This window comes from Penicillium nucicola (assembly GCF_028828085.1).
Source record: "Penicillium nucicola strain IBT 29836 chromosome Unknown utg000001l, whole genome shotgun sequence".
Lineage (NCBI taxonomy): Eukaryota > Fungi > Ascomycota > Eurotiomycetes > Eurotiales > Aspergillaceae > Penicillium > Penicillium nucicola.
Genome location: NW_026643125.1, coordinates 2,602,669 through 2,618,703, shown reverse-complemented (window position 1 = coordinate 2,618,703; position 16,035 = coordinate 2,602,669). Strand labels below are relative to the sequence as shown.

General features: G+C 47.6%; 7 protein-coding genes across 7 annotated transcripts; 3 read left to right on the top strand and 4 right to left on the bottom strand.

The window, feature by feature from the left end:
* Positions 1-370: 370 nt before the first annotated feature.
* Positions 371-3,325, top strand: N7511_000979 (putative cytokinesis regulator (Byr4); the record flags this gene model as incomplete). The annotated part of the gene is made up of 1 exon (XM_057123404.1): positions 371-3,325. One exon carries the CDS (start codon positions 371-373, stop codon positions 3,323-3,325), a length of 2,955 nt encoding a protein of 984 aa, XP_056989137.1.
* A 1,231-nt stretch (positions 3,326-4,556) lies between these two features.
* Positions 4,557-6,014, top strand: N7511_000978 (integrase zinc binding domain-containing protein; the record flags this gene model as incomplete). The annotated part of the gene is made up of 5 exons (XM_057123403.1): positions 4,557-5,008; positions 5,072-5,194; positions 5,241-5,295; positions 5,359-5,498; positions 5,576-6,014. The coding sequence occupies 5 exons, from the start codon at positions 4,557-4,559 to the stop codon at positions 6,012-6,014; spliced, it is 1,209 nt and encodes a 402-aa protein (XP_056989136.1).
* A 620-nt stretch (positions 6,015-6,634) lies between these two features.
* Positions 6,635-7,591, bottom strand: N7511_000977 (uncharacterized protein; the record flags this gene model as incomplete). The annotated part of the gene is made up of 5 exons (XM_057123402.1): positions 6,635-6,671; positions 6,735-7,275; positions 7,346-7,412; positions 7,464-7,522; positions 7,570-7,591. 5 exons carry the CDS (start codon positions 7,589-7,591, stop codon positions 6,635-6,637), a joined length of 726 nt encoding a protein of 241 aa, XP_056989135.1.
* A 1,220-nt stretch (positions 7,592-8,811) lies between these two features.
* On the bottom strand, positions 8,812-9,129 carry N7511_000976 (uncharacterized protein; the record flags this gene model as incomplete). Its single annotated transcript, XM_057123401.1, has 1 exon — positions 8,812-9,129. One exon carries the CDS (start codon positions 9,127-9,129, stop codon positions 8,812-8,814), a length of 318 nt encoding a protein of 105 aa, XP_056989134.1.
* Positions 9,130-9,962: 833 nt separating this feature from the next.
* N7511_000975 (U2 snRNP complex subunit CUS1) lies at positions 9,963-11,696 on the bottom strand (the record flags this gene model as incomplete). Its single annotated transcript, XM_057123400.1, has 1 exon — positions 9,963-11,696. The coding sequence occupies one exon, from the start codon at positions 11,694-11,696 to the stop codon at positions 9,963-9,965; it is 1,734 nt and encodes a 577-aa protein (XP_056989133.1).
* A 591-nt stretch (positions 11,697-12,287) lies between these two features.
* On the bottom strand, positions 12,288-12,786 carry N7511_000974 (mitochondrial 37S ribosomal protein mS33; the record flags this gene model as incomplete). Its single annotated transcript, XM_057123399.1, has 4 exons — positions 12,288-12,316; positions 12,376-12,425; positions 12,483-12,691; positions 12,754-12,786. 4 exons carry the CDS (start codon positions 12,784-12,786, stop codon positions 12,288-12,290), a joined length of 321 nt encoding a protein of 106 aa, XP_056989132.1.
* A 210-nt stretch (positions 12,787-12,996) lies between these two features.
* Positions 12,997-14,167, top strand: N7511_000973 (ribonuclease III; the record flags this gene model as incomplete). Its single annotated transcript, XM_057123398.1, has 2 exons — positions 12,997-13,083; positions 13,148-14,167. 2 exons carry the CDS (start codon positions 12,997-12,999, stop codon positions 14,165-14,167), a joined length of 1,107 nt encoding a protein of 368 aa, XP_056989131.1.
* Between the last annotated feature and the right edge of the window lie 1,868 nt (positions 14,168-16,035).

The window sequence follows — 16,035 nt, the reverse complement described above, 5'->3', positions numbered from 1 at the left end:
CTCCCACGAGGACTCCGAGATCCAGCCACAACCAACTTTCTTCTTCTTCCCTTTTCTCCATGCTCATCTTCTAAAACGTCAACCTGGATCTGGTTCTTCTTTCGGGTTTGGGAGAACCTGGTCTCCATATCGTACATCGTGAGCGCCGATCCGATTTCGACGTTCCACGGGGTCTGTTGATACCTCCGATCCGCTTAGCGATATCCTAACTTCACAATCTCCTGTTCTTGCCTTACTCTCGCCAACTGACCCGGAATGACGTTCATGTTCTCGCCCCCTGAATCCTCACCAGTGTCGCAAAGCTTGGAGACCACTATCTGAGCCCAAATCGCCCCTTCAAGGACATCTGTCCCCGTTCCGTGAGCGCCGCATGCTCCGAGCCCCTTCCCCTGATCTGCTTCAGCCTACCATGGAATCGCTACCAAACCATTTCCGAACAGGCACCGATGAACCGATTGAATGCTGGGATGACGATGACGATTTGCAGTTCAATGGGGATGTTCAATTTCGCACCGCATCCAGTGCTGGGTCCATAACAAATTCGTCATTTCGACCATCTGGGCATCGAGACTCGATTTCCTCGCGACGCTCTGCACGCTCAGATCTCGACTCCAATGTCGGAGACGAAGATTGGCAGGTTCCGCTCTACGAAAATGACGAATTTGCCAAAGAAGAAGCAATTGCTTCGGCCAAGACCGCCGGAATTCCAATTCCCCCAGATATCCCCAAATCGGCTCTCATCGGCGGCACAATCAAGCGCTTGTCCACCCGAAAGACCCGAAAGACCTTTGTAGACGACTGGTCAGAGGACGTTGAGCTCCCGGACCCCGAAACTATTCTGCAGCTTAAGACGCCCCGGGAAACAGTGTTTCCTGATTACCTTCAAAATGTGAGCTCTGCTGCCACAAGTCCAATCAAGTCCACGGCCTCGCCATCATGGAACGACGAAATGCCGATACATTTACAATCAGCCTTTGAGTTTGATAGCTTTGAACCCCAAGACATACCAACACTTAAAGCTCCGACCCCTCGCTCTCCGAAGAAATCATCTATATCCAATATCGGGGCTCTCAACGTGGAACAGGAAACAGACGACGACTTCAACCAGGACTTCGAATTACCTCAAACCCTCCAACCCCTAGAACTGTCACATCGAAAGGATGATTACAGCGTGTCTAGCCCCACCCTGGACGATTTCGATCTTGAGTGGTCCGAGGGAAGCATTGGTGTCAGGGTTGGTGGCACGACAAGAGACAGTCGCTCGGCTCCCAGCTCCTCGATTTCGATTGCTAGCCCCAGCGTCTCAAGCTGCCTCACGGCCGAAAGCGAGGACGATGGCCTCGACGGCCTCGTCATCCCCGAAGGTCCTTTGGATTTCAAAGCCTCACTCAAGAAGCGCCAAACAACACAGATTGAGAATGTGAATGTACAAAAAGACCAGCCGGATGAAGTCCCTGACGCCGATGACTTCTTCTCCGGAATCGAAATCGATAATGGAAAGGCGTTTTCTTCGGGGAAGCTGGCTTTGAACCCTAATTTAAAATGCAAAACAGAACGACCTTCTAGTCCAACTCGTCGATCTGCAACAACTCTCACATTCACCAGTGCGACAGGTTCTCCGCGAACCCGTATCCCTCGCTTGTCCGGCCATGACCGGACACATTCTACCCATCTTGAAACCGTCTCAGAAAGCGGTGCTCCTCTTTCCAAATTTCGAACATCTCAGTCGCGCCTAGGGCATTCATCTCAATCATCCACCTCAAGCCTCCCCATTTCTAATGTCATTCCAACATCCCCAACTCCACCGCTCTCTGGTCGACGACTTCTCGGGGCTCGAACGTCTCGGGAGAGTTCCCAGGCCAGCGAGGCCAATCCTCCTAGTAGGCGTTTGAAAACGAAACGCTCCCTACCCTCAATCCGTGGTACGGGATCCGTGACGTTGGCTCAGTCTTCCCAGCACCCGTCGATAGATCGTCCGGTGCGTCTGCCTTCTTCAAGACCTAAAACGCCGGTGGATCGCCCCTTGATTGATGGGAGGGCATTTGGTCGCAGATCCCAGGTACCGTATCTACCAGCTGGCCCCCCAGAATCTCAATCACATACCAATACGAAGGGATTCCGCTCCTCCCGTCGCACAAACTCGGACAGCTCTAGTGGTCTCCTAAGTCCACAGGGAACCTTCGGCCGGCTTCCTCGATCAACTCGGAATGAGACCTTCCGTACAAGCTTTGGCGAATCAACCCCGGACTCTGCTGGTTCCGCAAAGCGCACCCTCACACGACCGACCAAACGACGTAATTTTGGAGATGGAACGGAGCTCGAGTCGTTTGACGACTTGTCTACATCGGTCGCAGCAGAGAACAAGTTTGTCAAAACTCCCACGGGTCGAGGTGTTCCAAGATCTCTTCGTACCAGACTCAGCCAGAGTCGGATTGAACCACCGCAAGATGTGTCACCTGCCCAATCATCAACATCCCCATCAGCCTTGAAATTGCGAAGCCCGACTCCTAGGTTTGCCCAAGATACCAATGCATCCAGGAATGCAAGGGAGCAACGCATTGCTTCCATAGCAATGAACATGAAAAACCGGGAATCGAATCCTCTCTCTAGTTTCAGCTCGAGTTGGAAGCCCCAGCCTATCTCCCGAGCTCCCCCGTCAGCAACAATTCGAAGCCGAAAAAGCAGGCCTAGTGCCAAATCAACATCAAAACCACACTTGATCAAGCCGATGGGATCCGGGGTACAAGATGCCAAATGTAAGCATATGTCTTTTAAATCATTGACCCAAGCTCACTATCCCTCGTTTCTAGCTGTGAGAGGTATGCGGTATAACCCCACAAACTTCCGTTGGGAAGGAAACGAAAACCTGATGCAAGAATTCGACCCTGCTCCAAGATCACCCAAACCTGCACCTGCTCTCATTACCAATGTTGGCGCGATGCACAACGTCCAGACTGTCGGTGGGATGGTCTTCGATCCACATCGTATGTGCTGGCTCAAGGCTCCACTTGACGGTGTTGCAGATGAAGATGATGTCTTTGCCGGTCTAGATGACTTGGAGGCAAGTAGCCCTCACGGACGCACCTCGGGGGCATTTGAAGCCCCCCAGTTCCAGGGAGATGAGGCAAGTGCCGGTGAATCCTCCGACGAAGGGCCCATGACCGAGGAATTCGATGTCGGGCCAGAATTCATTCGACGACAGAGAGCCGAGGAGGAGAAGTGGAGGCGCAAGGTTGACAAATGGGTTGGCTTCGACCGCCACGAATACCACCTATGGATCATCCGTGATTTGGTGGCACTTGATGGCAGGGGAGAAATAGCCTAGATGGGGCGACTTGTCGCCTCTGGCAAAATACACGACCTTACGACCTATTGGCATGAATTTACGGTGACTTTTCACGCCTGGCTTTTGTAACTATACAGTACTATTAATATGTAAAGAGTCAAGTTTGTTTTATTCCGAGAACGTTGGGCAGAATTCCATAGCAACTTCTGCAACTCCTGCAACTCCTGCAACTCCTGCAACTCCTGCTACTTCTGCCCCTTCTGCCACTTCTGCAACTCCAACTCCCGCTATTCCCGCGACTCCCGCAGCTCTTCATCTCTTTCCCACCTCTCCCAGGTCTATCCATGTTCGATGAAATACTGAAACTCGGACTCGGACGTGATGCAGACCATTTCCGGGAAAGAAACTGATCGGGAAGCAACAGTCCCCCCTTTTCAGTTGTGAACAGGATTCCGATTGCTTCCTGCGAGGGTCCGAACCTTTGGATGTTGGGCGACAAATCGTGTCTCACTAAGAGCCAAACGTATGCAATCCTGCCGTCCCGCATTGATTGCCCTGCACCTGTCACTCGGAGATGCTTGCCACGTCAAACCGAAACACATACTTGGCAGTGGGACATGGACACACAGCATACATGCAACCGGGATTTCCTAGCCTCTCCAAGATAGTAACATCCTCATCCTCAAGCCGGCGAGAACGCATCCATGTTCCTTACCAATTGGCACGGCTACTTGCAGGGCAAATCTGTTTGTGACCAGGCAAACGTGCAGAAGATCGATTCTATGCAAATCGGGGAGATCCTCATCTTCCCCCCCCGCCTCTTTGTCCCGATAGGATGCCTCGAATACCCAACGTGGCTCTGGAGCGTATCACCCTACCGAAAATATACCCTTTTCTTTTTTTTTGGCCTTCTGTACCTTACCTCGACTCTTTTTTTTTTCTCTCTGTGGAATATTTGTTGCTGGTCTTCCAGGGATGCCCTCTGTTGTTTCCAGCCTTTTCGATATGGTCTCGTGTCTCGTGCTCTTAGGACGCCCACGCCGTTTGGGGTCCTTTTAATGCAATCACTGCCCCATTTCTAGACGGGCCTACAGTGACTTTTCCCTCGCTTTGATATCCTATTGTCATACTTGTGTGGAAGTGGTTGTTCCTCACGCCTCGTCTCACTATACTCTGTCATTTCGTGTCTGTCCACATTGTACTCAGGGCTTGTTCCACAGATCATCATATGCTGCAAGATCGATATCTGAACGGAAGCTAGATACCAGCCATGAGCAGCTTTGCAAGGCGCAACGAAGGGAATGATACCTATCTCGTGAATCATCAAATGGCAGTGCCGGGCTCATATAGCCAACAAGAGAATCATGACCTTACACATGGTTCCTCATATCCCTTCCCTCAACATTCGTTCAACCCCTACGGGTCTCAGTTTGGGCAACCTTACGGTCCACAATCAAGCTTGCAACATCTACAGTACTCGTCAGAACATTCCATTCCATCAATGACAACCCAGGAGGATCCCAGAATTCATGCCCCACAATACATGCCCCAGACGCGCTATCTTCAGGCGCCAAGATACCTACCTCTTCGCGATCCATCGCTCAGCGAGGCAGAGATTGAACATCAAGAGTCTCGCAATGAGATATCCAAGCTCTCAGAGCCTGTGATTCCCGCCCTTGACGGCTTTCCCGATGTTAAGGAATTTGACCAGTTGATGCAGAAGTTAGTGATGAGCAAACCCCTGTCATCTTCATGCGTGGATCAAGGCTAACCTTATCATTTTAGCTATGTCAATGATCTTTCTGTCAAGAAACAAGACAAGGCATTGATTCATGCTAAAAGAGCCCGTAACATTAGGACCGTTTTGATTGATCCAAAGGATACAGCGGTAGAGTCGGCGCAATTCAGGTATGACATTCTCTCGTTTCTGGTGCACTTATGCTAAGTGAGTCAGGTTCTGGGTTAAGAAAATGTTCAAGTTGCAGGCCATGGGGACTGGAACGCCCGATGTAAGCTCTGCTACTTCAAAGTGCCTGGCTGTCCAATGCTAACGATAATGTCTTGATAAAAAGTGCAGAAAGATGATCTGCCACGAGGGGAAGCCAGTTGCGATTCGAGAGAAATTGTTCAAAATCCTCACCAAGGCACATCAGCAATGCCAGCATGGTGGCCGCGACAAGACCTCTGCCCAGGTCCGGCGAATCTATTCATGGTAGGCAGCTTTGGACAGGCTATACTCATGTCGTCTCATGCGTATATATGACCGTTCAGCAATTGATTGTCTTTTAGGGTTCCGAAAGAACTGATCTCCCGCTTTGTCAAGATCTGTCCAACCTGTCAAGTGCGCCGTGGAGGTTCACGATTGACACCACCAAATTCACGAAGAAGTTCCCCGCGACTGGAAATTGTCCCTCGATCCCCCAAACTCCCGTCACCTTCGGTTTCACGGCGAGAGTCCACTTTTGGCCAAATGCCCATGGAAAGAACACAGTCTGACTATTTCAGCCATCTACAGGGCCAGAACAGTTGGCTTGATACCCAAAGTGTGCAGGGCCGTTCAACCCTGGGCAACGGAGGACGGTCGTTCCAGCCCATGGGCACCATTTCGCACTCAATGGCCGGCACGCTGGACCCTTACACCACTGATCTATCAATTCCTCCTTCGCATTTGACCTATACCACGGGATACATTCCGACACATGGAGCCCCTCCCCCGCGAGAGTTCTAAGTGCCTTGCTTGACCTTATCTCACATTCTAGTTGTACGGGATATACTTTATGTATCCCCCAAAAGTGTACCTTGTTCGGAGCCTCTAGATCGCTCCACTCCTCCTCGCCGACATTGAGTTGAACAGGATAGAACAGACAGTGGTTGTATCACTCCATGCCTCTGATGGATGGAGAGACAGAAAATTCCAGTAGTAAGATACAAAATAAATAAAAATCCTTGCATTTTGAAAGTATGACCCGACCCATATCACATTCAAAGAGCTGCCTACAAGATTAATTCAATGCCGCGTATTTGGACTATCGCTTGCAGACATAGTGGATGAGATCATCCTATAGTCTATGTAATCGATCCCAACGCGTCTATCCTAGCAGCCCTATGTTGCCGGATTGTCGATGCATACATTGGCAACATAAAAACATTAGTTCATATCCAGCAAACCACAGACAACGGCGGCCATTGCATGGATTGCGGGTATCACACTTGGTATTCGAAAGAACTCGGCGGTCACTGCATCCAAGCAGATAAACAGCAGACCCCAGAAAATTGATGCCAAATGTCAGTCTTGAATATAAGCAATCCAAGATCTCATGGAGTCGTCGGTGAATGACATGAGATTGTTTAAACAGGGAGTGAGAACTTCTTGCCCTTCAGAACCCTAGGAACCCGCCGACGTTAGCATATATTATTCTGCGGAATATGTGTTGGCAACTCGGCTTACTTATTGTAGTAAATGTAGAAGAAGTCCGAATAGAGAAGGGTCTGGATGATCCCAGCGATGATCGGCGTAGGATGGAAGGAACGCTGGAATGAGACTTCGGTGAAGTAGCGGAACATCCAGTTTGGAATATAAAGTGCCCTATAGATTCCCAGGGCAAACAGATAGTGGGTGGTAATTGTATCCGCCTCGCCAGTTCGCTGGAGCATAAAGAGTTGAGGCAGAATGGCCACTGACTCCAACCAAATTGAAAAGGTCCAAAGAATCTGTATAGCTGTCAATTCGACTATCCCAGCTTGGCAAGCGAAACAGTAGTTGCGCATAAGGTCGATACTAACCTCGGCGAAACGATATTCGCGTGGGAAGAGGATCGCAAGCAGTGCGCTAATTCCAAGGAGGTATTGAACTTTAAAAGTATCGAGATTGGGATCATGTGTAGGTTTGTAGTCGTTGAGCATAAGGTAGATGACGTAGGCCGAGGAGCCGATGAACAGGAGCTTGAAGGTAGTGAGGTACAAAGAATCGGTGAGTGTCCAGAAGAGGTCTGGCGAGAGTTGCACGCGTTAGCGACTGGGCTTTTGCAGGGCTTTTGTGACGATGACGTGGAAACTGACCTAGATAGCGAGTAACAAAGACCAAGAGGTAGAGCACCTGTGATTTGAAGGACAACCCCGAGCAACTCTGCGATTCCAATTAGCTGCAAATCCCAGGTCAACCGCTGGAGAAGCGTACGCTCGATGTCTTCATCTTCTGCAGAAGCATGAAGATCGAAGCCAGATGGGAGAAATCGCCTGCGGATTGTTAGCAGATGGCATTGACCTGAGAGGGCATGTCATACCTAATAGCCTGAAGATATTCATAGTGAGGATGAGTTTCAAAGGCAAAGTAGAACAGGAGATGAGAAGGAGAGCATGGAGTTGTTGACAAGTTGACACGAATGCAAAAAACGGAAGGGGAAGGTACAGTTGTAATTACAGTACTGCAGATCAGGTACGCGACCTGTATCCGTACGGTACATTCTGGAGAAGTACCCCTTAGCCGTCACCGAGTGGGGAAAAGTACCTGTTTCAGATGTATTTCCGTTATCTATGATTATCGGTTACCTGCCTTGGCCCTTTTTGATCTACAACCATTCGAACTATATAATAGGATCCAAAATGAAAATCATACAGTTCATAAATTAGTCTAGAGTAAACAGGGTAAACAGTCGCTTCCATCCATTGGTCATAATGTACATTGAGTGTCTTAGAATAAGATTCCACCGCCGATGCTCTCGTCGGCCATTCGCTGGAGATTGCCCTCTGCTAGCTCGCTTTTGAGAGCGCAGATGGAGCTTTCGCGGTCAAGTCGATCCCAGTCTCGAAGCTCGGCTCGCTTAGAACGTTGTGTTTCCGCCATTTGTTCCAGCAGTTTTTCTTTGTCGATATCAAGCTGAGACAGCCGTTTCTCCACAGCAGGTTCCAGAAGAGATGGAAGACATCTCCCATCTGGCACGATAGCACATAGTCCAGCAAGATGGTTGCCCCCACGGGGGGAGTCGGTTGAGCTCCAGATGCAGAAATGGATTGTCGTGGGTTAGCATGGCGATAACTTCCCCCTGTAACCGGGGAGGAGAAGGAGGCACGTGGTCCTGCTGGAGGACCGTGTGAAGCAGGAACGGGGCCGCGGCGTACCGGGGGAGATCCCATCCAAGATTCACGCGAGCTTAGTCCACGGCGAGGACGAGTCGGTGCCGACAGTACCCCGCGTGGATTAGATGGTGGCCTCGGTCCTTGATATGGCCCTGATGGTGGGAGATGATGTGGGCTTGCGCTATGGTTTTTGGGCTGGGTTGGAATGTTGTTAACTCTAGATCCGCTCATTTGATGCTGGTCTTGTGTCTTCTCTGCATTGAAGCTTGCGGGCTGATCATTTGAAGACAAGCGCTCTCCGGGTTCCGACCGCTTCGGGGTATTCAATGAGACCGTATCAGGGATCTGATCCTGGAGTGGAGATCGGCCCGATGGTTTCGACGAACGCTGTGGGTCCAAGGAGACCGGTGAGTGACTACAAGACCCCCGTGGCGCGAAGCCAGCCTTTTCTAAAGGTGGGGATGAGCGTTGAGATATAGTCTCGGATTTTGGAGGGATGGTTTGTGCAGGCGAAGCAGGTCGTGACGGTAAAATCCGATCCTGGCTAGTTCCATCGAGCGCATGATCTCGACGGGAACCATGTAGTGGACTTTGCGACGGCAAAACTTCCGATGGCATTGTTGGTGAAGAAGCTCTGGTGGGTTTGTCAATGTTCGGAGCTGGTGGGCCTTCTCTCCTGGAGGGCCGGAATCCCTGGGTACCCGGTGTTGTGTCGCGCGGCCATCTCGGGCTATTGCGGCCACGAGATGAATCGCGAGATCTTCCATCATTGAAAGGCGATTTTGAACGCCAGATTGGCGGGGGTGATCTGATCCTTTCTTCTCTTCTGGGTGAGAATCTTCTTGGTGGGGATCGTCTTCTTTCGTAGTTGTTTGGCCCAAATCCCCTTCCTAGGGGAGTTCGTGAGCGGCGGCGGTAATTCGGTGGAGACCGACTTCGTGGGCGTCCATATCCCCTGGTAGACGAAGGCACCCAGGTGTCTGCTCGCTGTCGAGGTGGAGATCGGGTTCGGGGCGGCGAGCGCCTGTGACGAACATCGTAACCCCGAGAGGGTGAGCGGCCTGTTCTATCAGCCGGACGATAGCTTTCTCCTCCTCTTCGGTCGTCAAATCTAAAGTAATAATATCAGTCAATAATTCTCCTTGAACCGTTCAGGGTGCGGCTACAAACCTTCTACGACCCCACTCCATTCTAGCCAGAGCGATGCAGCTCAGTTGAAAAGGAAGATCTGGTTATTTCCTTGTTGTGTATAGGAGTAGCTAAGAACAGAGTGCGAGATTTGCGGTGTGATTGTTCAAAGCGCAAGGAGTTGAAGGTCTGGAAGATCTCAAGACTGTTCGTGGGCTAAACCTTTTCGGGAAACGCAAAGCTTGGGGGAATGCATGTGACTAAAACCACATCTGGCTTCCAAACTTGGAGAGGCTTTGCACATGGCAATTAGGTGCTTGTCATGTTTTTGGTCAAGAGAAATAAAATAAACTACCGTACATTACAGGCCAGAGACCTTTACAACCTAAAGTACACCAGCGTAGCCAATCCCCGAATGCCCGTCACGAAATAAGCGCCTAGTATAAATTCAGAATTCAACATTGGAAAGCACTCAGTGCTTTGTCCGTCTCTCCTCTTCCTTTCGCAGCCTTTTACGGCTCTCCTGGGCGATCATATCACTCAAGTCCTCCTTGAACCCCCAGCTTGGTTGATTTTGTTGTTGTCTCTCGGTCTCGTACATGTCGTGGAGACTTTCCTTGCTGATGCCATCATTGGACTGAATTGCATCCAAGTCAACAGAAACCTCAACATCGCCGGGCTTTTTGCGTTTCCGATTTGAGTCATCTGCCCCGAGAACGGGAGGTTTTCCCGAGGACCCGGCGAGGTCGTATGCTCTGTCGCCGCCGAAAAAGCCTTGCACATTCGTTTGTCTCTCTGGGATTACTTGGTATGCACTTCTAGGGTGCACAGATTCTTCTGTCTCAGTTCCACGGTGATGTTTGCGGACATCAAATTCCCCAGAGACACTTTCAGTTCCAACAAACTCGGATGGTACCGTTGAATCGATGCCACTGGGAGTCTCCAAACCGCTGGGGGAATGAGCATCTGTTTCCATCCCATCTTCATCAGGCTCTTCGTCGTCCTCGTCTTCTTCGTCTTCTTCGCTCTCTGGCTCCGACTCCTCTGATTCTTGAAGCTCGCCCCAAAGGTCTTTCTCAATCGGTTCTCCTTGCTGGGCGTGTTGTTGAGGGTGCAGAACGCCGAAGATATCGCCTCCATAGAGTGGGCGATTATGTTCATCAACGGGAGGCTTTCCATAGCCTCCTGGATGGTAACCCCACGTCGCACCTGGCGGGGGTGGCGCATTGAGACCAGGAAGTTTCAATGCAGGGTAAGAAGGTGGGGGGCCATATCGTTGCTGATTCACAAGCCAAGGAGGAGGAGCCCCTGGCGCCATGTTCAAAGCATCTCTGAGCTCATCACTAATCTCACCGGGGCGAAGATGCTTAAGGTTAGTTTCGTATTCTTTGCCTTCGTAATATATCTCGCCATAGCGAGTCAACTCGGGCTTAGTCTGGAAACGGAAGAACGCCTCGTAGAGCTTTTGGTAATCAATGTCGAGTTTTCCCATTTTCGGTTGGACTCGTTCTCTCTGCTTTTGTTTCAAGGAGGACTGTTCCTGCTTGTCCAAGGCGGCGTCGCGCATTTCAGAGATTCCTGTCTCCTGTATGAATTTAGGCAACGCGAATGGTGCCTTCTCGACTCCTCTCTTGGACGAGAGATATTCTCGTTTGAGAGACCAATGCGAAGGAACAGGAACCACGTTGCGATGGGCTTTAATGTGAATGAGAAGTCGAGGGTCGGGGGCGGATGTGTCTGTCCATTCAACAATTTCTGGCTTCCGGACCATTGCCTTCAATTCTGCAACCGAGAGTTTGTTCAATTCTTTTCGTTTCTTTTTTGACAGCTTAGGCTCATTTTCCTGCTCTTCGTCGGGGATTTCATCGCCATCATCAAAATAGACCTCGGGTTTTTCAGAATCCTTCGAAGTCAAATTTTCCGGTGCCACTTCGTCGAACTTGCCGGCAACATCTTTGTACATTTCCCATAGTGGATCACTGGGCTCGGATGCCAGATCAAAGTCGTCAATTGTTGTATCTTGGGCAGTAGGAAGAGGGGCGGGCGGCTCTATGGGGGTCTCATTTTGAACAGGCAAGGTGGCAGCCTTTGCATGGTAATTAGTTTCGGTCTTCTCTGTGAGATACTTCGTCGGTGGGTTTGATCTCACCTCGGCCTTTTGAGCCTTTTTCTTTGCCCTTCTTAGCTGGTTCTTGCTTGGTTTCATGGTTGCTTGGGAGCTGACAGTCGCTCAACCAGCGATGAGTGCAATAGAGACTGACAGTTGTCAAACCAGTTGCATCAGACCAACAGGATAAGGTACGTCAGATGACAGGCTCTAATGCTCAAAAACGTTGGTTTGGTAGGGCAAGATATCAAATCAAAATATGCAGAGGGCGACGGTCATCGGTATACACGTGATCAGAAGCTGTCTTCGTTTACCGCCTTTATTCTGCCGGAGGTCAGACCTGGGCGTCCAATATTCAAGACTCGCGATAAAGAGTGTTAGTCTAGGGTTTACTCAATTCTAACAAGACATGTAGGTCGAATTTGCCATCATTGGTAAGGAGTGCAGTGACATGAAACATGGATTATCTAGTGTACAATAAGAATGAAAGACAGAAGGATAACTGATACATCCGCATAAACCATGCTTTGGAACAATATATCAGAACAGAAGGATTTATACAAGACTGTGTATGGGAACCTTTTCAAATGGGCAAGTGAAAATCCAATCTCATTACGGCAATGAGAATGTTATGCGCTGATGTTCAAGTGGGCTCTGGATACAGGCAAGCCATCTCAGTGGGCAAATAGATTATTTCTTCTTCTTGGCGGATCGAGATTCTATGATGTGTTAGACTTTAGTTTTCCATGCGTATGGAGCAAGTGAAGCAAAACAGTACCTGCGGCTGTGCGTTTCTTCTTCGGTCGGCCCTTGCCACGCAACTTGGCACTAGAAGTTGAGAGATATTAGTGAGCTTTTCAACAACAGGCTAAATAAAGTTCTTACACCTGAATGGCTTCTTCTCGGTCCTCTTCCGCCTCGTCAAATGTCGTCAATCCAAGAGGTTTGTAGGTATTTTGTAGATCACGGAAGGACACAGTCTTCTTTGGGTACCATGCTGCGAGTGCAGGGCCTCGCAGGCGCTGTCTCAAAACCTTGTTTCCCAGTCGAAGTCGTTGTGGGTTGAAATTGAGGGAGAATATGCGGCATTGGGTCTGGGGAGAGTACAGTCAATATAATGAACACTAGGACAAAAGCCTGGAGAGGGTATACGAACTTTGACCAAATCTAGAATCCGACTTTGTGCCATATTTCCTCCTGCGATGAATCACATGCGACAGTTGGAGAATGAGGCTGTTTGTCAAACAGCTGCTTAAGGGATCTTGTCTGATATGCGCGGAGATGTCGGCTGAACTTTGTCACGGTCATGTGATCACTGAACCAACAACATCTACCTTTTCACTGACTCGCAACCATTTCTCCTAACATGCCTCAGGACAATGAGACACGAGACTAGAAAATGCCAGAAGATCCAAAGACCTATCTGAAGCGGCCAAATTCTATGTCTGACGCTGAGGCTGTTCAGAAACCACCAAAAAGACCAAAGGTGATTATCATATCGTTACAATTAGGACATCTCGGAGGCTTGGTGTATGACTGACATATTAAAGGTACATTGTGCAGCACAGTCATCTGCGACCAGCCTACCTATCACCAATGACGGCAGTGTAGCTTTGAAGACTAGCACTGATGCACGTCTCCTTGCCTTACAGCAGCTTGTTCGCGACACCTTGGACAACTGCGACCTCACAGGTGCTGACTCGGAAGTTATGAAAGCACTTTCAACCCTAGACGAAAAATTGCTTCGGGCTCAAAATCCACCGCTCAGTGCATGTTCTACTGGGACTCGGCAGACTCCAAAGCGTCACAACTCTGATCACGATGTATCCGGACTCAACGAAGCGTTCACGTCTGTGCTACCTTCAATCATGGATGAGAAGCTGCGGACCGCTGTGTTTACTCATCCAGCCCTCAGCAATAAAAATAACACGACTTATGACCGGCTTGAGATTCTTGGTGATGCCTATATTGAGCTGATTGCAACAAAGATTGTTTGGGAAAGATTTCCAGATTTACCATCTGGTCGAATATCACAGATTCGGGAGATTCTTGTCAAAAATGAGACCCTCTCAAAGTTTGCGGAAACTTTTGGCTTCGACCGCAAGGTTGCTGTGCCTTTAAATTACAATAACTCGTCAAAGAGATGGACAAAAACCAAAGGGGACGTATTCGAGGCTTACGTTGCTGCAGTCATTTTATCAGATCCGGTAAACGGGTATCAAGTAGCTGAGCATTGGCTGACCGATTTATGGATGCCATTCCTACAAAATCTGGGGCGCCAGAAAGGCGGGTTGCGCTCCAAGGAGGCTCTCGCTAAGAAGATCATGGGCAGAAATATCAAGCTCGAATATCTTGAAGAACGCCCGTCCGTCCAACTGAAAGGTGGCACCCAAACCTTCTTTATCGGGTTATACCTCACTGGGTGGGGATGGGAGAAAAGACATCTAAGCTCTGGCCAAGGCTTGAGTAAAGCAGCTGCGGGTGATGAAGCTGCAGAAAATGCTCTGCTTGACAGTTCTTTGATTTCTGAAATAGTCTCGGTGAAAGAATCTCAAGAATCAATAATGTGAGCTCTTTACGTATTATCAAAGTTACATTTCTCGTTGCACGTATGAAACCACTTTTGATCTAAAAGTTGTACATGTTGCTTGGATTATAACGTTATAGTTATACCTTAACTTATCGCCTATCATTACCCATCCCACTTTTTGGGGGTCTATTATCAGAATATATATAACCACTTGCCTTCCATACATCACGGCCATCATTTAGTCTATACCTTTATAACTACAACTACCAGACTGTTAAGTAGGGCTAACCCCATTTCTCGCTAAGCACTTATTTTTATTATGTTCATAAACTATCTTTATAGCCCCTAAACGTCTCCATACTCAAAATTGGCACATCTATACTACATAATCTAATACCTCCTACATAGCCACTGTCAGAACCAGCATAGTTTGATAGGAGACCCCACTGAATGGTATACGGTGACCGAGGCCACGTGTGACGGAGTGCGCTGCTGGATGTGGCGGGAGAGCATGACTGCCTGACGGCAGTCATGGTAATCTTTTGGCTTGGTGTACAACCAACCCACTAGGCTCTCCTAGTGGGTTGTAGTAACAGCCACTTGATATTGCCCAAGTCCGACTATTGACTATCTCTAGATAGGCTTGATCTAGTTTAAAGTAGGTATTTTTAGGGGCTAATTCTTAAAGTATACACCATAGGGCTTAAATTACTCCCGCATCTCCTTCGCTATATAAAGCCTCGCGATATCTTACTGAAAGGCTATTCCAGAGATATAGAGGGGCAATAGAACCTCGAGTATATTAAGATAGGATTAACTTGAACGGTATATCCTATTCGGTACTAATTGATTTGATTCGACTTCCTAACTAGACTATAGCTTAAGATATTTCTTAAATATCTGTAATATATACTTTCGTATCAATCAGGTCCCTTGAAGGCAGGCCTAAGAGCAGGATATTCCTAAGCCATAGGTGTAATAAAGTCTATATATTATAATTAATCCTCCCATTATAATATAGATGAGAGTATACTAATATTATACTTCTTCCTCTTCTTTAACTAAGCTATCTATGTACGTACTTTTCTTCTTGCATAATACTCCTATTATAGGTCGTCGTAATAATAAAAAAGTATTATTAATATTCCGATACTTCTTGGATTTATAGGCGTCTCGGTAATATACAAAAGACTCCTTCAATATTTTTATATATATTTACTACATTTTATTATTTATTTCTTACTATAGCCAAAGACTTCTAGAAATTTAAACTTTTAATAAAATAAGATATTTTAATTACAGGGGATTTATTTTCGCTCATATACTAAATTAATTTATATTATAGTTTCGACGCTATATCGACTATAGATAAGACTACTTTAGGAGCCAAATTCCTTTAATTTGTACACCAATTTATAACTAATTCTAACATATTTCGTAGATCCTAATATTAAGATATAAAAAAGCCTAATACGTTAGGTAGCGTTGCTTTTTAGTGAAATAGTTTTAATATCCTCTTTTTAAGAATGCTTTATATCTAGAAGCGCTACTTGACATATCATTATGAGATAATAGATTGTAGTAAATATTTTTCGAAGTACTTGTAGACTCGTCTCTACCTAACAGATAGTAAAGACAATTAATTAAGTATCCTTGTGAAGTATTATTCGAAATTTCATATTTAAGATGGAATAATTCTAAGTTAATATAATTCGAATTGTACACTAGATAAAGATGATACATTTTAAAATTAGTAGCCTAGTCTTATAGATATTAAGACCTAGCTATAGTTGCCGAATCTTAAAAGATCTTTTTATAGGTACAAAATATTAATAGACTATACCTCTATATTCTTATTCTATAATATTCTAAATAGAATAGAATAATTTTTTTCCCTATCAAATTGTT